The sequence below is a fragment of the Sinocyclocheilus anshuiensis genome, unplaced genomic scaffold (genome assembly GCF_001515605.1).
Source record: "Sinocyclocheilus anshuiensis isolate Anshui unplaced genomic scaffold, SAMN03320099.WGS_v1.1 scaffold130, whole genome shotgun sequence".
Lineage (NCBI taxonomy): Eukaryota > Metazoa > Chordata > Actinopteri > Cypriniformes > Cyprinidae > Sinocyclocheilus > Sinocyclocheilus anshuiensis.
In genome coordinates, this window is record NW_015544207.1 from 2,317,894 (window position 1) to 2,343,934 (window position 26,041).

At 38.8% G+C, this 26,041-nt stretch overlaps 1 protein-coding gene across 1 annotated transcript in view; it reads right to left on the reverse strand.

Annotated features, from left to right (window-relative positions):
- The window catches only part of LOC107696940 (neuron navigator 1-like), a 127,341-nt gene that overhangs the window by 89,998 nt on the left and 11,302 nt on the right, over positions 1–26,041 (reverse strand). The window contains exon 4 of the mRNA XM_016497511.1: positions 15,255–16,019. Within this exon, the coding sequence (XP_016352997.1) occupies positions 15,255–16,019 (765 nt within the window). The remainder of the gene's footprint in view (positions 1–15,254; positions 16,020–26,041) is intronic.

Consider the following 26,041-nt stretch of genomic DNA (forward strand, 5'->3'; position numbering starts at 1 on the left):
TTCAGTTTTTCTTTTTTAATAAATCTGCAAAAATGTCAACAATTCTGTGTTTTTCTGTCAATATGGGGTGCTGTGTGTACATTAATGAGGAAAAAAAAATAACTTAAATGATTTTAGCAAATGGCTGCAATATAACAAAGAGTGAAAAATTTAAGGGGGTCTGAATACTTTCCGTACCCACTGTATATTGATCTGAGCAGAGACCAAAAAGGACTTGAAAATATCAACAATATATTCTCCTAAGAAAGTGTGGTGAACAAGCCATAGTATCCATTCATGTCTCTATGTTCTCCTGCAAAGTTGGACCTGCAACAGAGGTAAACAGCTACAACTCTGATGATGCAAATGTACCATGGTTTCGGAACCAAAATACAATGTATGAACAGAATCCAGAGGGGGATCCATGAAATTTGGGTTAAGACCAAGCATAACTGTGAAAGCAGCCATAAGCCTTGTTCAGGACATTGTTAAAATAGTCCATGTGACATCAGTGGTTCAACCTTAATTTTATGATATTATTTTAACGATGTCCTTACTACCTTTCTGGGCCTTGAACGTGGTATTGCTGTTGCTGTCTATGCAGGGTCAGAAAGCTCTCAGATTTCATCAAAAATATCTTAATTTGTGTTCCGAAGATGAAGGTCTTACAGGTTTGGAACGACATGAGGGTGAGTAATTAATGACAGAATTTGGGTGAACTATCCCGTTAACACAGCAACACTGGCTCAACCAACAGTGTAATTTTGGGGCGGGGCTGTCAGTTTGGTTAACCAATGACAGATTGGTATCTTGTTGCAAAACATTTTATTTCATTATTTTAGGCCATTCCTTTGGATATTACATACATCACCATTAATTTTGCTATTCTTGTGTCGTAAAAGCAAATATGAGTTGAATTTAAAGCAGGCTGACAATATTCCCCTGTTGACAAGATGACAGTGATGGTGTCTACAACAGTCTGTGGCTGAAAGGGCCATTAACTCTCTGTGATAGCACACAGCATTAAGCCTTGAGAGGGTAATTACCAGAAAATGGACAGATTTGAGAGAACATGTTGGATTCAGTGGACCTTTTACACCCAAAATATGCACTGTGGATTTGCTTCTATTCCTCGCTGGATTCAGATTTCATATCTGTCACAAAAAAGCATGCATTTTGAAGCATTTTATGCGTCCAAAAACAACATGTGTAACTGTAGCCACTGAGTTTCCTCTCAGTAATATGGAACCGTGCAGGGATCGCTCCAGTTGGCAAGCAGATACATGTGAATTGTCCTGTTGAGCTCTGGTGTAATGAAAGGAGACTGAAAAGATCATCACACTTCCACCCCCACGCCTACGGACCCCTACGGACCAGTCCAGCTGGCCAGTGCTGGAATGACCTATGCAGTGAGTGAGAGGTCATGAACCGATGAGGTGTCCATCACCCTGATGGTTGTAGTCTAAGCACGGCCAGTCTGGCAACACCACTCAATTCTGCGGTGATGGTGAGAAACACGCTCACGAAAACATATCACATTGATTACACCATTAAGAGATGTGACATATAAGAACTATTGATTACAGTGGCTTTGGGAATTAGCTCAATACTGATGATTGAGTCGCTGAATGCACAGGAGCACTGGGCCGATCAAAGTGGTCAAGCTGTTCACATTTGAAAGGTTATCTCCAGTGGAAAGCGATGGGGGTGCCAGATAAATATTCATTCAATCATTTGTGGTGTTTGTTTGGAGTTTGAGCAAAGCCCTAATCCTAAATATCAAATTTCAACACATCAGAAACCCCATTTGTGCCAGCAACCACACCATAACAACAACCCTAAAGACCCTAGCAACTACCCAGAACACCATAGCATTGGCCTGGAAATCACTCAGAACAGTCTAGCAACCATGAACCAACAACCGAATAACCACAAAAAAATACATAGCATCTGACAACCACTAACAACCATCTAGCAACCACCAAAACATCTTAGCAACACCCTAGAAACCACCCTAAACACTGTAGTCTGGCCTGGCAATCACCCAGAACAGTCTAACAATCATGTAGCAACAACCTAGCAGCCACAAAAAAAACACATAGCAACTAACAACAACATAGCAACCACCAGAACACCTTAGCAACACCCTAGAAACCACCCTAAACACCACTGGCCTGGCAGTCAACAAGAACAGTCTTGCAACCATATAGCAACACCCTAGCAACCAACAGATCACCACAGCAACTGCAGTGCAACATCCTTGGCAACCATTCTGAACACACTAACAACCACTTAGCAACCACCAGAACACCTTAGCAACACCCTAGAAACCGCCCTAAACACCACTGGCCTGGCAGTCAACAAAAACAGTCTTGCAACCATGTAGCAGCACCCTATATCACCCAACAGATCACCACAGCAACTGCAGAGCAACATCTTTGGCAATCATCCTCAACACACTAACAACCACTTAGCAACCACCAAAGCACCTTAGCAACACCCTAGAAACCACCCTAAACACCACTGGCTGTTAACCCTAGCAGTTAACCAGAACAATCTAACAACCATGTAGCAACACCCTAGCAACTATCATATCACCACAGTAACTGCAGAGCAATGTCCTGGTAACCAAGCTGAACACACTAACAGCCACTAAGCAACCACAGGAACACCTTAGCAACACCCTAGAAACCACCCTGAACACCACTGGGCTGGCAGTCAATCAGAACAGTCTAACAACCATGTAGCAACACCTTAGCAACCACTAGAACACCACATCAACTGCAGAGCAACGTCCTGAACCACCATGAACACACTTACCATCTCCTAGCAACCACCAGAGCACCTTAGCAACATCCTAGATACCACCCGAGACTGGTCTGTCAACACCCTAGCAATCACCACAACACCACAGCATCTGTATAGCAAAACCCTGGCAACCACCCTGAACATACTAACAGCCACTTAGCAACTACTGGAAAACTTCAGCAACACCTTAGCAACCACCCTGAACACCATTGGCCTGCCAACACTCTAACAACCATGTAGCAAAACCCAAGCAACCAACAGATCACCTTAGCAACATCCTAGATACCACCCGAGACTGGTCTGTCAACACCCTAGCAATCACCACAACACCACAGCATCTGTATACCAACACCCTGGCAACCACCCTAAACATACTAACAGCCACTTAGCAAACACTAGAACAACTTAGTGACACCCTAGCAACCACCCTGAATACCACTGGCCTGGCAATCACCCAGAATACTCTAACAACCATGTAGCAGCACTTTAGCAACCAACAAAACACCATAGCAACTGCATAGCAATCACCCCAAACACAAACAACCACATACAACCACCAGAAAAGGAACTGCATAGCAATGCCTTTGCAAACATCCAAAGCGCTCTAGCATCCTAGTGCCAAGTTTTACACAAGCAAACAAAACACATATTTTTCAGAAAATGTGTAATCAATGAGGCCTTGTATGACCAATGGAAAACATCAATCAGATGTAAATTTTAAGGATCATTCAGACTCACAGTATTGCTTGGGTATCATGTCTGATACCATACACTAGATGCAACACTTGCTTGGCTGAATCAGTGCTTTAAAGATTGGCACTCCATCCAAAATGCCCAAGAGTCACATTCATTCACTGAGTAGTAGTAGTTAAAATCATATTAGACACACTTGAATCGACCACTCTAGGACAGCTCATTTCATTTGTGCATGATTTAAATCTGTTCCTCTCCACATTCATCCTGATGAATGTGCCAGCAGGGCAACCAAAACTAGCAACAGAAAAACACTGGGGGGTTTTGTAGCTTTTTCCAGTGTTTATTAGCCTATAATAAGCAGAATTGTTATGTCTTAATTAAAGGCGTTTTCTCAGAGAAGGCAAGGGAAGTTGTTTCCTTTAAAATCTGGATTAGAAAATAATCACTGAGAGGAACTTATAGTCACTCGCCAACAGACAGACTGCTTACAAAATAAACAACTCACGGGACTTTACCTCCATTTTACACACCACTAATCTCAATGCTGTGAAAGTTAGGTTACATGGGTTTTCTGCAACACTGTCTGTGTGTGCCGTTGGAAGCAGAATGAAAAGCTCTGTAAAAATCCTTTTTGTCCATGTTCAGTCATGCAACCACCTCTGATCTTTAGTCATATGACTTAAAGTGCAGACTGAAGAGCATTAAATAATTATTAAGCATTTCTCGCCAGCTTTAACTGGTGCCCTTCCTGATGCAAATGGCTGCTCTTGAATCCAAAACAGGGATGTATAACACACTACATCCTGAAACAAAAGACATCAGCCGGTGTGTGGGAGGGGGGGGCTCCTCTCCAATCCCTCCGCTGCATCTAATCGATTCCACGCGGTTGTTAAGCACAACTCTCGTTTATGGTAATTAAAGCCTCCCCACTACAGGGATGAGGTTGATGGAAAGGTCCAAGGCCATCAGACTTCCTGTTTTCCAAATCGGCCCGGGCCCAGAGGACCCAGCTGCACCCGGGGCGAGGGAATGAGGAAATTAGGGATGCAAATTTCACCCCCCGTCGCAAACACGTTCCCAGGGGGGAAAGCTAATGAATCAAGGCTAGCTGGGTAAATGCGGCACTGCAGTACACCTGCCTCCCCCTCTTTACAACCTCATCTACTTGTGAGAGACAGAGTTGAAAGCAGCCGCCACCAGTAATTCAGCCGTTCTCTTTTCTCAGTCTATTCAGGAGTATACAAGTTGATTCAGGACTGTCCGTGGAAAAGCAGAGACACTGGGAGAATTCTAATGGTACATGCTTTGAAAGAAAAAGTGGCATCAGGCCGACGAGCAGAGAACCAACAGTAGCTTAGTTGGCGTGTTACAATAATATATTGTGACGACAAAGGACTGGGATAATGGAAGCTTCTAAAGGAATGGGAGGACTCTACTGTATATTTAGCTCAAAAGAGAACACAATAAAACAAAGGCTGTAAAGTGTGTTGCATTCTAATTGGAAACGCTAAACCCACATAAAGGACTTGTCAAATGCTTGGATTGGTGTAGTCACACCTCATTTAATGGAGTTTAAAATGACCCTCTATCACAGAATGAAAGATTAACAGTAATCCCATAATTACAGTTAGCGTAAAAATTGGGATTTATGAGGCTCTAGAACTTGGACTATGATTTCATGGTCTCTATTGTTTGGAAAAGTTCTGGGACATGCAATAGATCACTGCCCAGTGGATAGCTAGATGCGATTTCCAAAATGTGGACAACGGGCCCAGCTGAGAACACAGCTCAACATTGAGGACGACCTCATACAAAGGGTCAGTTAAATGAGATCACAGATTTTAATGAAAAGTAGTAAGCCATGCATGCTAACCCTAATGACCAAATCTTCTGGATCTGCTCCAAATTCTTGGACCTCTAGAGTCTCCCGTAGAGATGAGAGTCGAAGAGAGCGAATCACAGTTAGAGATAATGGGGTCTTCAGAACTTCCGAGACGTTGTTGCAGAGAGTCTAACCTAATATTACAACATCTAAACACTAGATTGTGAAGTGTTTTCATCTCTGAAATGCACTACCAACTTAGAGCACCATCTGAATCTGAGGCTGCCACACGCTTAAACGACAGACAGTGTCTGCCTAATTAGCAACTGAAGCATAGCCTGTCAATAAAGAAGCTAATAGGGTGAAGACAGATGCTTACTGGAACCATCTTCTGCCTTTCTGAGAATGCTGTAAGAGCAAGAAGCAAAATGGACAAAGTAAATGGACGTCATAGAGTGCTGAAAGCTCTGAGAAGAATTTTTTGGCAGAAACAGGCCACTCTTCTAAGACGTCTTGTCTGGAAAGTGTACGAAACCAAGCACAGCATGGAGCTCTTGCTGGATCCATCGGTCTTTATAAATGATGATCAATTTCCATTCATTAATGTTTTCATTTTCCATATTTTATTACCAGAGCCGAGGAACAGATGATGTTTAATTGGTTAATTAGGGTATACTGGGTGACAGGGATCTAAATAAGGCCAAATTAATCCCAAAGGGATGTTAATAGAGTTTAATGGCGTAGCATTGTGCCAGAGAAACATTTGTCGCTACTTTGACAAGCTGGCTGATATTTTACTAACAATACACTGCAATGCTCTTAAATTACACTGAGTAATAACCCATTTCAGATTCATTTGTGGTTTAGGGGAAAGGGTATAGTTTCCAGCTTCTCCACCACAGGTTTGTTTCATTTCCAGGTTACCTTATGACTCTGTGTGTGTTTTTTAGTTCACCTCCTCTACTCAAGTCAGGGTGCTTGGTGACCTCGGCAACATGAAAACAGGAAGACACGTACACATGCAAGCAGGCTGCATCTGGTGAATGAAGGGACTCTTAAATAACAATAGAGTGTCCTGCAGACACTTCGGCCAAATGGTAGAAGACACACCGCAGGAAATGAGAAGACGGACTGGAATATCCGCACAAAAATCACAATAATATCCTTGGGGAATAACTACAGAGAGGAAAGAAAGCTGTGATGCTCTGGTCTAATCATGCTGGTGTTGTTTCCAGAAAGTATTACAAGACTTCCTTATCTTGCATCACTCATGTTGCAATCCCATGACACTTTTTCAGAAGAAAACTGTTTGCAAAATCATGCAAAAGGCCAAACTGAATCAGAACAGTTGAGAAAGCGTCGCCAATGAAGTAAACCTACTGCCATGACAAATCTGATTTGAAGTTCAGAGGTATTCAGCCAAGAAAGCAAAGCGAAGGGATTTCTCAAAACACCAAGGCTGGGAAACTTTTAGGGACATTTAAATATAATAAAGTCAGACACAACACTGCATACACCCTTCTGGACACAAAGTCGGGGCCCCTAACAAAAATAACGCCTTTTTTATTGTCACCTTGAAGAAGATGACTTCCTATTCATTAATGCATCCGTCATGACGAAGGGAAATTCCTTTCTAAACTTGTTTTAAGTCGGAGAGCTCTCTAAGGACTGCAAGAATATTTTTACAATATGTATTGTTGTTGTTGACATGTATTATTATAACATGCAGTAAAAAAAAGATGTCATCAAATGGTCAAACTAAAAGGAATATTACAGGTTCAATACAAGCTAAAATTACCACATTTGTATAATTTGTGTCAATGTTGATAACAAAATAAAATGTAAAACTAATCCCTGATTTTATTAAGAAGAAAAAAAAGTTATTCTGAGGCACTTAGAAGTGAAAGTAGATGTGAATGGGGCCAATTTGGCTGTTTAAATAATTATTTTTTTTACAGTTGTTTTAGGGTCATAGAAACAAACTGGACAGAAAAACTCGTAAAATCGTAAAATGCATCATAAAATGCATTGTTTATTTCTTGCGTCTTTACTATTGAAACAGTACTTTAACATTAGATTGGCTCATTCACTCCCATTATTACGGGAAAGGAAATTCTTTTTTTTTTTTGTGGTAATAAACATTATTCAACAAATGTGTTGATTGTGCTCAACTTGTACTGAACTCAAGGACTTTAATGCATTTTGTGTGCCATTACTTGACAATCGTGATTATGAAAAAGTTCCGGTTATGCTAAAACATCTCCTTGCTCAGTAGAAGAAGTGGAATTGACCTTAAAATCAAGTTTTTCTATTTTCCCTCAGGAAAAGCTTATTCCACACCACTCACAACTGACCAGAAGCAGTCAAGTTTGGTGAGGAATCCCTACATGCCCAGGGGCAGGGAAGTGTGAACTGGGAGTGATGCCCAGACAACTGCAGGGTTTATAATCTGACTGGCGCAGAGAAGCCTCCAACATCACAGCTGCATCTCTGGCAAGCTTCTCAGGAGCTGAGGAGGTCCACCCAGCTGTTGTTGTGCCCAATCACTGCACGTATGACCAGCAGCCAGTTTGTCAACAGAGAGAGAGTTGTAAAAAAGGTCCATGTGGAACAATGTTTTCTTGCCAAAGATTGAGCACGAGTGTTGTTTAATGTCTTCTGAAGCTCAAGGAGGCAAGAGGTGGTGCAATGCTGTGTGACAAACAAAAACATCATAACTCTGCAATGACCTCAGGCCAGAGGGATCCCATCACCTCCATCTCGTGGAGGGCCAAAGAGACCAGCTGTGGAACTGGAGACCATGTGTGGAGGGAACACGAGATCAACTGCTTCTTTCTGCTTTGGGGAGACATGTTTGCTTTTAACAATGGCTCTCCAGTCTTCTTCTCAATGCAAAGATGAGGAGATTTGGCAGGTCTGAAATCGGCTAAGGATAGTACACGTAGCTGTATTCAACAGAGAGGACACAAAAAAGTCCTATTATTCCTAATTAAATATTATTCTTAATGTTTTAAGAATCCCTAAAATTCTCCTACCGTATGTAGTAAGAACATGATAAGACAGGCCACTTTTTAACACTTATTTGATTATTCAAAAAGCTTTTTATTTGCAAAAATCATACAAATTAACACTTTATGCTGTGCATTTTTGGAAAGAAACATATTTCAAATAAGTTAAATAGTTCTGCTGTCTCGAAAAAATTCAGGCCTGGGGTAAGATGAGCCAGCAAGTGGGGTAAGTTGAGCCAGTTTGAGTCATTTAAATATTTAATTTAATAAAAAATTAAATTAAATTAAATTTAATTTAATTTAATTTAACAATCCTAGGCAATATCATCAACTTGAAGTTTTAAGATTTAACCCTTTCACTGGTGAGTTTTAAACATTCTAGCAGTCCCCCCAGAGTGAGTTCTTTTTTAGGCGACCGTTATTTTATAACGTTTCCTCTTATTGTTTCCATGGTGACGCGTCATGCTTGTCACGTGACACACCGCGGCTACAATAACACTAATTGGATTGCTTTTATTTCGTTTTTCCTTTTTTATTCAAAATATTCATAAACTTGCTTACCATATCATCAACTATCTGATATTCCGATTCACAAATATGTGTAAATGAGTGTGTTTTGTTGTTTAAAAACCGTTCTAAATGATCTTGATCGTGATCTATAATGTGAGATGGGCACTGCTATGTTTGTTTGCGCCGCAGTTCAGAGAGTCCTGTCAGTTAGATTTACAGCACATATATGTATCAGTTTCTCCAGAAATACATGTAAGCAAGTGGCCGGTGAACTTGGAGAAGAATAGAGTGAACTTTATAGTTACTTACACTATGTGTACACTATGTAGCCTATCTGACATTAATAAAACACGTCGGCAAATTATATTTGAATGGATTGTTATTAATCTAAATGTATTGTTTTACTAGTACTTATGTGTATTTAAATGTCTGAAACCTAAAATATTATTTTAACCATTATGTGGTTAAAAACACTGCATAGTAGTGATTATATGACAAGTGCAGCGGCGTCTCAGCGCCAGCTAAAGCGCCAAAGCTCAGTTTGAATTTGGCAGTTATGTGACGTCACCGAACGTTCTAAATCCCATATGTGGGACCGTACTCCCAGGGGCACGGAAATAAAAATCCCACATGTGGGACCATACGGCTCAACAGGTTGAAAAGGAAACCACCTAAAGATCCTACAAACAGCAGTAACTCATTTTACCCTGGTACAGACGGCGTGATATCAAAAACATTTTGGATGAGAATAAATCTGGACAAAGCTGCTGGCACTGAACGAATGTATGCTGAAATATTTGTCAACGGGGACTTCAAGCAAATCTTCCGAATCTAAAATATTCTTCGATTAACAGATGCACAATCTGGCTGGATTGTCATCATCTCAGATGAGTCATCAGACGCACAAATAAATCATATTTTTAAAGAGATTAAAATAAGAAACAAAAAGAACATCTTTATACTTACATTTCCTTCTCAGGCCATTGATTAAACAGGCCTGGAACTTTATAATCGGAAGACAACTTTAAGCCTCAACTGACATGCTAATGCATGGATATGGATGTCTGTGAGAATTCAAATAAAGTCTCTGAGGTGAACCCGGTCTGAATCTGGCCGGCCTTGCATTTTGTCCTTATTCGAACCTAAACTATGATGTGTTTGCTGCCACCATTTTGCTCATTGTTAATGGAGAATCGAGAGGCACTGGGATGTTTGACTTTATAATGGCTTGTGTGAAGATGTGGTGGCAGCTGTGTGGTGTGCCTTTATTGCTAGTGACAAACAACACATCTGTGGCAAAGACCAACAATCTCATTCTCTTCTCTCAGGTGTTTACTCTAGACCACTGGATGTCATCATTCATAATGAAGTTTCAACTGACTTGCTCTTCTACAACTTCGCAATGGCTCTGCTCCAGACCCTAGTGAGCATCCAGTTTCATACATTGGCAGCTAATGTTTAAGTAATTCCTTTTTAACAAAACCTGGCAATTTGAGGAAATATTAGCACTGGGTACCATTGGCAATGTGACAAAGCAGAATAGAGTTTGATTGAATGCTATAGTTAAGTAGAAATGCCTATTATCAACAAGCACAGTGGCATTTAGCACATTCATAATTAACATCACCTATTTCTTATGAGTAATACAAGAGCAATGAGAATTTTAGTAACCACTAGTGACTATTGGTAAAAGAGTTGATTTCTTGCCCTTTATTCGCACAGGCAAACCCAAGATATGTCCTCACATAAAACTGAGAAAAGCTTACACAATCATTTCCCCATGACGGCTGAGGCCGTCTCAGCCGCAAAACAATTATGGCCTTCAAAAACACAACTGTGCCGCTACTGCGCATAAACTGGACATTTGAGGAAGACCCACAAAGCAGCTCTCACTTAACTGACATAAAACAGGCTAAATATGTGCATGCATCCAAGAGTTGACCATTGGACATGGAAATACACTGGAAAGTATTGCTCTTTTGAGAGTTATTTTACAACATGCTTAAATATAGGGCTGCTTTCAAGCACATGTTTGTTGACGACTAAAATTGTGCTTAACAGGCTGAAACTGCAGACATAAGGACAAAAACAATATACATTTCGTAATATTTCTGGATGTTTTAAGAGATAAATTTACATTATTTCCATGTTGCATGCTTGCATAAATGAGCGCGTTCCTTCCACTTCTCCGTTTTGCAGACATGCAGAAATTCGATTAGGACTTAAATTGCATTAGTCACACACAGCATGCTGAGGCATGGAGATGTTGGTCGTGACAGTAATCACATTACGAATCTTTTGGCCGTCAAAACAGCACACAAGTCATTGTCTCAGTGCTCACAAAATGGAGGCAGTAGGGTTGTGCATGTTTCCATGTTAACAGAGGTGGATGAACCAAAACGTACGCAGGTCACTAGGTTTGGGAATAAAGAACTAATGATGGCCGGTCACTGCAAATAAAATATACTTTATGCATTCAAAATGATGATGTATGCATGGCTGTATGTATGTCTTTATACAGTATGTCTGTGTGGTTTCCCTTGAGATCTGCTCTTACACAACCAGACCTGGTTGAAATGAAATCATGCAAGATGTGAAGAGAAGGCCTGCAGCATGCTGAGATGTCAATCAGGTTGACTTTAACCCTTGCGACAATTTCCTGGCTTGTCAAGCTCAGGCAAACATAATATACACAGCAAAACCACTGCATTTTAGAGATGGTTTCCGTTTAAAAGGGGCTGCTTGAATTCATAAAACCATTTCCTGCACATTAGAATTTCTCTAACTGCCCAATGCTCAATTCTACAGGCAATTTAATGCGGACACACACATTTATCACGCATAACCCAACAATATCAAATACAGGAAATAAGGAAATCCTGTGCCATGACTTACAAAATGCTTCCAGGTCATTATGCTTTATTCCAGAGGAAATGGATTGTATTGACTGCAGTATTAACGTGAATTTGAGATAAATGTATTGTCTTATTGTATCGTTATCACCACATTCTACTTTTCTTTTCTTTTTTTGTAGATCAATACAAGCACAGTAACCTCACCCTGAATCCAACTGTCAGCAGAATTCATGTCCAGTGCATCTACTACACTACTAACCCAGACCAACCAGCAAGCTCAAGCCAGACGGAGGTGGAAATGATGATGACGACGAAGATAGCAGTAAAGTGCCTCTGGTAAGGAGGCTCTCAGCTCTGAGACACACCCTTCAACAGCAGAATAAGACACTGAGCACCACTTGTCTCAAAAAATCTAGTTTACTTGCTAAAACCTCATTTTATGTCTGTTTCACTATAGTGTGGATAAAAAAATAATAACAAGATTTAAAATAAAAAAAACTCTGTAATTTAACAAATTTCCAAAAGAAAATTAATATTCAATGCAAAATAAAAGGTGGGGCTTGATTTCATTCATCACAAAGAAAGAAAGAAAGAAAGAAAGAAAGAAAGAAAGAAAGAAATAACAGTAACTTTTTACTGCACTATTTTAAACTAAACTACAAACATTACTGAATGTGGCACTTAAATTGTCATTATCTTCATGCTTAATTAATCCTTAAATCCAAAAGCTGTGGTTTTATTTATTTAGAAGGAGTTTTAGTGCACACGATTGGATATTTGGTTTGATAAAGCTCTTATCAACACAAGTAAGAAGCATCTGTCAAGTTCCTTAAGTATTTAGAAGACACGTTGGGGTTTTCCATCTGATCTTAGTAGTTATTCTCTTAACCCTCTGCTGGTGGCTCTCAACTGTCACGGTCTGATACCAAAGGTGTCTAAACTCTTAAGCAGAATGTTTCTTTATTACCAAGTGGAGATCTAATTTGTATAATTATAAAGATATGGCTGACTTGCCAGTTATACCGATTCCCCCAACCTTCTCTCTATCATTTCCAGTCTCGTCTCTGACTATAGTTATCAATCAAATGGTAAAAATGTCAAAAGTAAAACAGAAAGAACATTTTGCATTGGGCAGTACTTTATATTCATGGAACAATCACTCATAACAACCAGTGTCACAACAGCACTGACTGGAGGAACAGAGTCTTGTGTAATTGAGTTTGTGTTGTGGGGTCAAAAGCAGAGGAAGGGGACAAGCAGCCCCAATGCATTCAGTCACACATGCATAACACAGCGTTTCAAACCCTGGAGGGAAGCTGTGAAAACCTTTGCCTGCACAGCTAACCCCGATGGGCAGCACAAGCTAAAGGAATCAACAGTAATGTACGGCGGTCAAGAGGTTGAAAAGAATATCAAATCCAGATCATCCGTACAATATAAGACCTTTTTTTTTTCCCAATTCTGCCCACCCCCACCCCTCAGCAGGTGCCATGCAGCAAGGTCAAAATAAGCTCCAGGGAAGGAGAGGAAATGAGTATAGACTGAATTCCATTTTCTCATATCTCAACTCAGTGGATTCACTTCACACCACATCTCTCTGGCCACCCTAACATTAAAAAAGCTAAGCTATTGCTCAGTGGCAGATTGTTAATAATCATGCTCAAATCATCACTTGTGTGAAATATGCGTTAAAGTACCATGCACGGTAACATAGCTGACCAATCCTGCAGCGCAAAGGTAAATAGCTAATAAGTCACCGCACTGTTCATGTATTCTTAAATAAAAACAAAACACACAATGTTCATGTGTCGGTGCCGTCTCATTCTGAGTCACTGACCTTTTCAAAGAGTGTGACACCCCTATTATTCTCTTTTGAAGTCCCCCGGTAACAGAAAGAGGGAGAGGGAAGGGGAGAGAGGAAAAGAGAGGGGGACCATCTGTCAACTGCCCCAGAGATCAATGGCACCAGCGGTAAGGCTAAATATGTTGCCCACCATGACTTGAAAACAATTCAACCCAGCGAGGTTTATTTTTAAGTTCCTGCTACGACATCAAGCATCCTTTATTATACTGCTTCTATTGTGAGCTTGCTCACGCTATCTACAATAATGCATGCTGAACTGAGACGTATCATTCATGTAGAACTGGTAACATATCTACAAAATATAAGTAAATAATCCTAGCCATCCAAAACAGCTAATGCAGAGTTCACACTGCATAATTTTCAAAGATCACCGTTGTTTTCACACTGCACGACTATCAGGGGTATCATTCAGTTGCTGCTGCGTTCACATTGCATGATGGATCGGCGACAGGAGGTTACACACTGCATGACTTACAATAGGAAGAATCGCCGACAACTCTGTCTGGTCCGCAAACTACGTTTCACAACCAAACGCACGCGAGAAGTGATAAGGAAATAGCGCAAGATCACGCTGATATGTGGTCTGTAATGTCCTCCCCGAACACACAATAACAAAGATGACTTCCTTTTTAACAACATACTTCTGCTGGGAAAATTTTATATACACAAATCTAAGTACTTAAAACTGAAACCAACGTTTTGTGCATTTTAATGAGCTTATTTCTTATACAAAAGCCCTCAAAGTGATGAAAAAGAAAAATGCAATAGCCTAAATCTTTTGTCCTTTATAGAAAAATATAATTTACAGGAAAAACCCTAGCCCCCTTTTAGGTTTAATTTTATTATATATACAGTATATATATATATATATATATATATATAGTATATTATAATGCAAAAATTTGATGATATTGCCACGTTGTTTGTACATGGTTAATTGCTTAATAAAAAATAAATAAATAAAATAAAAAACGCAAAAAAAAGTCCTCCCCAAGCTTCCCACTGCCCTGTATCTTGCTCTCTCATTGGCTGTAGGTCATCGCCAATGTATTTTTCAGTCAGAACTCATTTCACACAGCAGGATTCTGAATTGCCGACAGGTCGAGATATTTAGCATGGCAAATATTTCACAGGCATCGGCGATTCTCTCAGATCGCGTCTTTGATAATTTACACTGCGTGACTGTCACTCGCGTGAGCGAGTGAATTTGCGCAAAACCTGTCGGCGAGTGAATATCAGGGTTAAAATCGTGCAGTGTGAACTCGCCATAAAGTGGCATATTCTGGAGATTAGGGCAGTGTGTCAACTCTGCTACAATGGTAAGGCAAATATATTCCTGGATCAACCCCCTTCCCCCCGATTGGAGCGCAGATTGGTCTCACCCAATACGTGCACAGATGCAAGACATGAGCTTGCAATGTAAACAAAAAGGGATGCGGCGATTGTTCAATGAAAGCATGCAGTGTTTGAAATAAAGCAACATTCATAATCATAAACATGCAGATGCAGCTTCAAGCCCAGAATAGATATATGAATAAAGTGTGCACAGTTATGTGAGCAGCACAGGATGAATAAGAAATACAAAGCGAGGTGGTTGCTAAGCAAGAGCAGGGCTGGGTTGAACTATAGAAGTGATGCTGGATCCGTCAGCCAGGCAGCATTGCTCATTCTTCGGCATTGCAAGCGGATTAGTGGATCTTGTTATTACTTACCCAACATCTGACTGAAGAGAAGCTGCTCCAGGTCCCCAAGTACTGTTACAACCAGTTCAGGGTCCACCTTTAGGAAGGTCTTGTCCCCTTCCTCTGGTTCTGGTGCATCTTTGCCCCCTCCGCCCCCTCCTGGGGTGGCTGCCCCTGAGGTAACACTTAAAGTTTTCTTGCCATTAGCTTTAGCCTTGCTGGACAAGATCTCATCATCTGACTTGCCGTCATCTGCCAGCTCTTGAGCCTTGCTGATGGGTTTGACCTCAGCGTAAGGACCCTTTGGTATCCGACTGGGTTTGCCCAGTTTGGAAGGTGGGCTAAAGGGTTTTGGCTTTCCCTGAAACAGTGAATGCTCTGACTTGGAAAGGTTCTTGGAAAGTGGGATACTCTTGCCTGTACCCACTCCGGCATCTTTGAGCTTGCCGGACTTGTTCTGACCTGCCCCTGGCTTTTCAATGTCATCCGACCACTTGGGCTGGTACAGGTGCATCTTCTTCTCGGCGTCCGTAAGCACACATAAATTGGTCAAGGACTTTTGCTTGCGCAGGTTACTAGGCACTGGAAGACGACCCTCCGAGTTTCCCGCTCGGTAGACCTTTAGCTCAGCCCGAGGAGTAGCCTGTGGGAGCCCTGACTTGCCCCTTTTCGCAGCCATGCCCTCAACTCCGCTGGCTCCCGCCTGGCCCTGGTGGGTCTTGGCTTTGGACGTTTTGTCAGCTTCAGTCTCGAGATCTACTCCTTGTCCTCTTGGGCTACCCCCAAGCATTCCTCCTGCGTGAAACCATGTAAAAGCATCAGTGAGTCAAATGGTTTTACAATCAAGCAAAAGAAGAGACAAGGTGCAAGGTCTGCAAGCTCTGTCGCTTGCTGCCAAATCCTTATCACAGTGAGAACTATCTCTCCAATACCACATGCAGAAAGACCAGTCGCTAGATCCTGTATTGAAGAGGTAATCCGTATGCCTGGTGTCTTTAGCATGTAAATCCAGCATCTGGCTCCTCTCAGTTAGACTGCCTCAGCTGCAGCTGCTCTAGTGCTACCCAGTCACTCATTTTCTCTCTCTTTCTTTCTCTCTCCTCTCTCCTCTCTTCAGCAGAGTGTCTCGCTGCTTTGCTGTGCAGCAGCAGAATGACAGAGAAGACAGACGCAGGAACTGCCCCTCCCCTTGCTCCCCCGCGCTCATTCAACGACACACCCTCCTCCCCCTACTCTTCGTGCTCTCTCTTTTCCTCTTTCTCTCTCCAATACTCCCACTCTAAAGATACTATACTGCTCCCCTGCACAAGTGTTACAGTATGAGGGACCTGTGATAAATTACAATGTCTTTTTAAACAGTTGCCTGCCAGCATGCTTCCTCTGCTGGCCCTCTTTGGTTCACTAAAGTGCTCTGTTATCATAAAACCAATAATGTTTTCACTGCAAGGATATAATCACCAGTAACATCATGCTGTCAGACTTGTATTCAATTTAAAAACTGAACTTAAATGACTTTAGGATACTCTCTAGAAGCTTTGGGAAAAATTGTTTGTTGTTCATTGTCTAAATGAATCTTTCTAATGTTTCTAATGGATTTGACTTGAAGCATTAAGTTGCACAATGTGGCAGAAATCACCCATTTACATAACTAAATTTGGTCAGACCTTCTGGTGTGAAATCAAAACTTATTTTTTCCCGTTATTCTTTAGTCATATCATACCAGGGAAACCAAGTTTGCCAGGACAGTCACTGGTGGGCTACATGACACTTCAGGCTATGACAAATGTACAGACAATTAGGCCTTGATTCTGAGTCTGATCAGCCACACTGAATTACCCTCAAGAAGAAAAGATTGAGCTTTGGAAGGAACGGCCTCCATTCTGTCAGAGGATGGACCTAATTTTTCACCAGCTTTGGGAAGGGGATGTCACAACAATACGATGCACACAAGACTGCACACAGTTCCTTCCTCTGAAGCCGAAAGGGATCTAGGCATGTTTGAATCAATTTTGAGAGTGCTCTACTTAGTTCTGTCATTTCAACTCAATAAGGCCAAGCTCTACCAAACAGACTATCCAAGTGGAAATAACTGACCTCCTACAAAATCTTAGCTCAAGGACACACTGTTGATAAAGCAGGATTAAGAGGAAAAACTCAATTTAGTACTCTTTCTGCATTATTAGTAGATTTGAAGGCACTACTATTGCACTTTATTAAGATCAACTCAAATATGTCTCAACATGTATCTGTCATTGAATCAATAGGCTCAAGTAGAGTACATTACCTTATCCATTAATATGCTGGTGTTAATACTTCAGTTTCTTCCCATGATGCACTTGATGCATTAATTTCTGATGGCAACTTAAAACACAATACTGAACAGAGTCGATAAGAAAATCGTTGAACCAACGTCTACGAAAGTTCCGGAAATATCTCTGCAGATATCCAAATCAGTCAGGAAATCCAAAGGGCAAATGGAAATATTAAAATGCAGCAAATAGCTTTAAATGAAAACACTGTTGAACTGTTATGAGCAGTATTCAAAAATATCTAATTTGCATACCACTGGTCAGTCAGTTATTTTTATGACAATTTGTTTCCAAGACCTTACTGAAGACCACCAAAGCATTTAAAAAATAAACTACTTTTCCACCATATTTTCTGAAGAAATTTCTACCAAAATGGTCTGGCTGGTTTTAGCATATTGCTATGCAGTTGCAATATTTTGGGTAGTTGCTTACTCAAAAAGCCCACCACAATGATACTTTGGTCTCTAAATATGGCTTTAGTTAAGAGATTTTTTTTTTCATCAAAACTAGCAACACATGATTTAAAGTATCTTTTAAGTCCATCTTGCAAACAGTTCAGGATGAGTTACAAAAAGAGTTTACACCAAATGTATTAACCTCTCTTCATATTTCTAATATCAGTCTTTATACAAGGAAGCAAACAGATCTAAACCAGCAAGTTCCTCCCAGTAGACACATTAATTTCACACCAGACATAAAGTGGAAGGAATAGCGCACAGAGCTGGATCTGTTCATGGGGGAGCCCTTGCTTATAAACAGCACTCTGTTTTGAACATGGGCTCAGGATAGCTCCACTCACGTAAAATTCACCACAGGCCGCTACCTCATCTCTCGCTCATGGGACTTCAACACTGAGCCGACTGTCTGGTGCTGATGACCCAGACACCATCGCAAAATTGCTGGACAAACTTCAGAGTTACTTGAAATTTAGCCTGAGTCAAATATTCAAAGTGCAATTATTCATCCCATTTGTCATTTTGATAAGTTTCTGAAGAGACTACTGTACAAAAAGTATCTTGTCTAAAATGTATCTAATTATTTTAAGTGGAAGGAGTGATATAAACCTGTCTTCTATCTACTAAAATGTGAATTAAATTGATAAAATAAAATATTATCATTAGATATATTACAATTAGCAGTTAAAATATTATTTAAAATACATCTTCAATTTATTTATAAATATTTATAAAATATTTACAGGAGAAGTTTTGGTATTCCATGTTGACCTTGGTGTTTGCATTTGTCTTTTTTTAAGTTCAAATACAATTTTATTTGTTCTACTTTAAAATTACACATTTATTTCAGTGTTGTACTTGCCATGTTTTTAATTTAGCAAATTCTGAGTGAAAATTGTTTCAAAGTAAATCCTACACCTTTTTTTTTTTTTTTTTTACAGTGTATTGTTATGCCTTGATATATACTGCAATTTCTCTATAGGGACAATAAAGATACCCACTACTAAAAACAATTTTCCAGCACAAGACTGCACTAGAAGCTTTACGGAATAATTTCATAAAATGTATTTGATAATAAAAGTAGCTATCATTGTTACCATTGCTGTAAGTGTCTAAAGCTCACAACATATGGAAGCAATATCACAAGGAAAGGAAACAAACACAATGCTTTATGAGGTGATAATATTATGCTGTGTCTAAAATTTCCATAACACTCGGTTGAATAAATTTATGTTTACAGTTTCTCAGTTGTTAAACCTTTCTTAAAAAGGAAAAAGTCTATTACTAATGGCTAAACTACACCACACCCGAGTATAACTCAGTCCAAGGGCCAAGCTTTCCAAACAAAGCCACAGAGACCAGAGGAACTTGGAGGAAATCCTCTTTACAAGCCAGACTAAAGCTGGACCATAGATTCATGGCTTCTAATGCACTGGCTACCTACTCATGTGTTCTCATACGACCGTGTGTCATTGAGGAGAACTCCTGTAATATCCTACACGTACTACTACTCCCTCACATCATTTCATGTCTGTAAGAGATGACTATGATAGGAAATAGCACCATTTCTCTCTACTCTCCCACTCAGCAGAATAAAGTGTTAACTGATCATGCCATGGGTCTGCTATCTGTTTTCAAATAAACTACGATGTTCTACTGAATTCAAAAGTACAGGATGACCTTAGAGGAAAACACTCCCGCAGGCTGTCAGGCAATGTTCTGAGCCAGAAACCAGTTCCCTTTCCAAAATATAAAGACAATTCTTCTTAAGACAGCGGCAATAAAATCATATAATTGTAGACTTGTATGTAAATATATATTACGGATTATTAAAGAAGCCTTTGTGTGTCCTTATGTCACTCTTATACAGTAGCATAAATTGGAAGTGATGTTAATGGTTAATCATATCCGTCACTGAAGCATTCTTTATCTTGCTTTAGCAAACAGAGAAAATTCCCATCCATGCATGTGAGTCCTAATGAATAATCTGTCTCTTTACTGTGTTTGTTTAGTCACATTTTGTAAGACTAGGAAGCATCACTGTAGCATTTTTATCTGATTAACCTGATATAACGTCTCCTTTATTACCGATATCCGATATAACCCTTTTAACAAATTACCGCTGTGATTACTATTGAATGATTTAAAAGGATGGCAGAACTCTTGTTATCAGACTTGGTGCAATTTAAAAGCATTAATGATCTATAAGAGGTCTGGATTGAAATGTCTTTGTTTCTGCAGGCCAGTGAAGTGAAGTATGCAGCAAAAAGGAAAAAGCTAGTCTATAAGTATGCAGGATAGAGAGACCCACCCAGAAGACCATAGCAATGTGCTAAAATCACTCAGAACACATTAGCAATCACACAGCCAGTGATGTTATTGTCAACATAAACGATTTTCATTATTTAAAACAAAGCTGAATAATATAACATAAATGTCTAATATAAATATTAGAAGAAAAACGTAAATCAAAAAAAAAAAATGTAAATAAAAATCTTGCCTTGCCAATTAGACTGCAAAAATGTTTGTTTTTAAAGCTGTAAATAAAACAAAGATTATTGGAGCATGTTTTTCTGCTTAATTTTATGTTTAATTCAGTGTTACTTGTTTCTTTGTAGTTATATGTTACATTTATTAGTAATTTCTTTAGTAGTATATTACTAAATTAGTAATTATTAGTAATTTCATTTAATATATTTATTAGTAATTTCTTCCTATTTTTTTTGTTTAATGTAGTTTAATTTATTACACCAATTTTTTATTTTAACAAATTAAAAAAAAAATGCTGAAGTACTAAAAAACAAAAACTGATAAAAATGGCAAACGCACATCAAAAAATGATAAAATGTAAACAAATTGAAATGAAAACTCAAAATTTAAAAAATTGCTGATTCAAAACATAAATACATACTATAATAGTAAATAAATAATACAATAATAACTCTGCACAAAGCAATGCTCTGATACCAGAACACCCTAGACACGAAATAGCGCTTTAGTAACCACATAGCAACACCCTAGAAACCACACACAACAACCTAGCCAACATACTGATAAAACAAATAAATACAAATAAAAATATGAATTACAAAGCAACACTTTGGCAACAACCCTCAACACTCTGCACTCTTAAAAATAAAATTTATTTGAAAGGGTTTTCACAGTGATGTCATAGAAGAACCATGCTGGTTCCCCAAAGAACCTTTCATTGATCTGTTCTTAAAATAACAGTTTTTTTTATCATAGTGTAAAGAACATTTTAATGATCTAAAGAACCTTTTTCCACTATAAAGAACCTTTTGTGGATTGGATGCTAAAGATTCTTCATGGACCCATCGATGCCAATAAAGAACTTTCATTTTTAATAGTCTAGCAACCACCTAAAAAAAATTAAGTACTTAGTAAGCCTTAGTAAGTACATTGCAACAGCCTTCAATCACTTTTGCATTTTTAAAATCACATTTGCAATGGCAAACACCATATTTTTTTTCAGAAAACACAAAAATCTAGCTAGCGTGACAAGTGTCCATGTCAAATTGAGAGACACAGCACACATGTGGCACTACCATTACACGTGTCCCTCCTGGCATCAGGGCAATTAGCATTTATAGTGGCTTTACCTTGAGGTTAAAGCTTCCCAAGAGCACCTGTTTTTCTATGCCCAGTCTCACGTCTCATCCACTGGAAACATTAGGATTCTATTTTAAGAACTGAATGTTCCTCTTTCTTTGTACAAGCAGTCCATGTCAGGGTTTATGAGGTGCATTGAACTTTTCACAGAGCATCTAAGCTTTGAAACGGGTTCAAAGCTATACTTTTCAGGAAGAAGAACCCGCATTAAAACAGTGAGCGATTTGTGTGCCAAAACAAACGATTAACAAGCAACAGGGATGATTTCCTTCAATCTGATTTTGGATGCTTCTGGATAAACGTGCTAATAGGCTTTGCTGGCATAAGTTCATCACTACGTACTGTATGTGTGTCTGTGAAGCAATCCATCTTTATTGTTGATTTTAGTTCACATGCATTCTACTTCACTGCTGATTCTCAAATTCAGCAGACAAAACGTGCATGCTGGAGAAGTCAGATCTGGAGAGCCAAATTTAAAAAGAGGCCAGTGCTGATTTGCCTTAAAGCCAGCGGGTCAGTTTTTGCCTCCCTCTCCTCGCCATATGCTAAATTATAATTCGGACTTGATCTCTGCAATCTGTCAAAAACCTGTAAGCATAAACGCTAAAGATTTTCTCCCAATTAATTGCCATAAACCAGATCTGGCAGCTTTTGGTCTTCTATCCTGGAAGCATTAATAAAAGCTGCCATAAGCATTTAGACAATCTGCTCCTGAACAAAGGGATTACACTTCATATAGACGGTTCACACAATATGTGACTACATGGTCATGCTTATGGACTGACATAAAATCGAATGTTCAAAATGGATTTTGCATTTGTATTATTATAGAAGATGAAATCCAACATCATTGCACTCAACCTAATGCTTTTGTTAAAGGTCCACTAAGTATATTACTTGATAATCCATACATTATTTTTTTTTAGAAAAATCATGTTAAAATGTGAGTATCAATTATGATCCATTAGGCTTTTGAGGAACTTTTTTGTTCATCTCTCAATCATCATTATATTGCATTGCATTAATAAAAACTACAGAGACTAAAACTAATCATTTAAATATCATTCATGTTATTAGAAGATATAGAGTGACAACTGATATTTATATGCATTTTATGTTTATATCGGTTATACTGTTATAAAGATCTCATTCATTTAAATTACAAGCGATCAGAATTTCATCATACTTTTTGCCATATAAATATGTCTCTGCACCAAATTGTATATTTTTGCTCTGTTTGTAGCATGCTACTGTACATTGTTGTCACATAACAGGATGTGACCTTTGGGTTCATTCATCACATGGAGGTCATTTTGAGTGCACAGAATTGTGGGATACAGTAAAAGTATTCAATGCATACCAAAAATGTCATTCTTTGCATAGTATGCATACTATTTACTAGTATGTGTAATATGAAATTGTATGTGTCAGATGCTACACTATTACATGCTAGTGTATGAGATGTGGTGTTAAAAATTGTTTTCAAACTAGTTTTTCATTACACCTAAAAATTCAACATAGAATTAAGCTAATTAGCTAATTAAGCTAAGCACATTTAAAATTAAGTTAAATGAAAAGATTGTGTCGACACTTGTAATATTGTATTATTGTTTAAATATTTTGAAACTTTTTTGAAGAAAAATTTATAACAAATGTTAAATAATATAGTGAATTTACAGTGTAATAATTTATATGGCAATAGTAAATAATACAATGAATTTTTTTTTTTTTTGTAAAATCTTTCTTGCAAAAACATTTTGTCAGATGCTATTAGTTTCTACTTTTGAAAGGTCAAAAAAAAAAAATAATTTTGAAAGGTCATGAATTAAGAAACATGCCTTTTGCAGCCAAATTGTGTAGTTTTAGCATCAGATGTAAACTGCTAACCAGAAGAACAACCTGGCCTGCTAATTCCGAACATAACCATGTTTACATATTGCCCACTCTTATACAGTACAACAGCCTTTTTGGAAACCTGGAAACAATTTAGCATTTAGCACTTCTAGTGCCATCATCCCAAAGTCAATGGGTTTTTTAAATAGCTATTTGGTCAAGATATTTTCATGTTTTTTTTCTACAACATTAAATACATCAGTAATAGCCACACGTGTGTTTTTTTTAAGCTTTTGCTTGTCTTGAAAAAATGGCTAAATGGGACTCCATTAAAAATCATCAGACTCTCTGCTGCCCCCAACAGCTCTGGAGATTCAGATATGCCCATATGTTTACTAACATAGTCTGTCATGTGACCTCAACATGGTGGCTACTCTGAGGAGGTGAGATTATGATAAGACAGACACTAGTGGAACAGAAAACACAAAAACTTCAGGTTTGATGCTTCAAAGAAGCTGAGAGAATCAAAGCACATGTTCAGTGCAGTTCTTGACAGTGTTGTGATGTTTCATTGTGATTATCTCATCTGCTTGTGTTGGATGTTGACACATCGTAGTCATAAATAACTGCTGTCTCTGCCTACGCTGGTAGAGACGTGATGTCTCGGTGTATGAAAGATGAGGCAATGTAATGTGTCAGTGTACATTTGTGTGTGTTAGTGCGTCAACCATCTGAGGTGAAGGCAGCCAGCAGATGTTGAAATGGGAAAAGTGTAATTCAATCTGCAGATCGGCTTTTGTCGATTCTCAGGGGTGGATCTGATCTCAAACCCAATGAAACCCATGAGCCCACTTACTATAATGCTTACGCTCTCAGATCACTCATCACCAACTCACATACTCAGATGGTTCATCACTAATACACTCACAGATCACTTATCACCTGCACACACTTATACACACAGATAGCTCAATGCTAATACACACACACACAAACACAGACAAACATACAGTACATACGCTCAGATCATTCGTCGCTAATACACACAACTCTTAGACTACTCATCGTCACTATTATACTTACACACTCTCAGACCGTACATCACTAACACACACACCCTTAATGACTCTGGACCACATGCTACTGAACCTTTCTTCTGTCCTGGAACTTCATGTTGAGTTTTTATTCATCAAGGATACATTAAATTGATCAAAAGTGACAGTAAAACCATGTATAATGTTCTATTTCAAATAAATACTGTTTTTCCGAACCTTCTTATCAAGTACTTTTTAAAAAAATGTATCACAGTTTCAGCAAAATTATTAAGGAGCACAACTGTTTTCAACATAAGAACTGTTTCTTGAGCAGGAAATCATCATATTAGAATGATTTCTAAAGGATCATACGACATTGAAGACTGCAGTAATGATGCTGAAATGTATTTTTGGTCAAATAAATGCAGCCTTGTTGAGCATAGAGACTTCTTTTAAAAAATCTTACCAACTGGCAACGTTTGAACTGTAGTGTATAATCAACATAATTAAAGCAAATTCATCATACATCCCTAAACAATGACCAGTTAATCATTCTTTTGCAGGGAATTTTTACACAGTTTCCATTACAACTGAAAATTCTGTAATCCTTATCAAGCTTAGGTCTGTCTAATAGTGCTGTCATCTGAAATACACAGAAAACAGAAAGACTATAATCCTAAAGTACAACAAAGACCTGTTTGAAAGCACATGTATGCACATACTCAACACTGTTGATGTAGTCTGTGAGAGTCTCTCTCTAAAACCTCCAGGTTATCAGCAGCTGCATGTTAAACCCAGGGGTGTGAAGTAACGAATTACAAATACTCACGTTACAGTAATTAAGTATTTTTTTTATCAGTAATTGTACTTTTTTGAGTAGTTTAAAAATGGTGTACTTTTACTTTTACTTGAGTACATTTTAAGTGATGTATCGGTACTTTTACGCCACTATTTTCCTCCATTTGTGGTCGTTACACGCTTATTTTAATTTTATTTTTATCCATCAACGTGATTGGATAGATAGTAATAGGTCTTGTGACTTTCGTCAAATCAAATTGTGCATAGAAAACTTTAACCGCCAACTGTTTATCATGGCTGCTGGAAGCGCATTCTTCAAGCATCAATTCAGTCGCATCTTCCTCTAACTTAATATGTTAAGGTAAATTTCGGATTTCTGCTTACTAAATGATTTGTATATACAGTATGCTTGCATATCTACACGGCCTGAAATTTGGTGTTAGGTTGCAGGTATTGCATACAGTGTTAACTCCCACAAGTGCCACGTTCCGTAAATTCCCACTCACTTATGAGATGTGCGATCTGCGTTGCCTCGTCTCTCTCTCGTGTGCGTTCTGCAGCAGTCACTTGGATAAGTCGTTGTTGCTTGTTGACTTTTGTTGAGTTTGAGCGCGTGATGCGCGCTGTGAAAAAGTATGTTGGAAACACAAATTGAGGACCAAATCTGCACCTTATTGATGACCCCTGGCGTTAATATACTGCATCTGTGCCAGCGCATGATGTAATAAAACTGCAGCTCGTTAATAAACGTTTTTTTT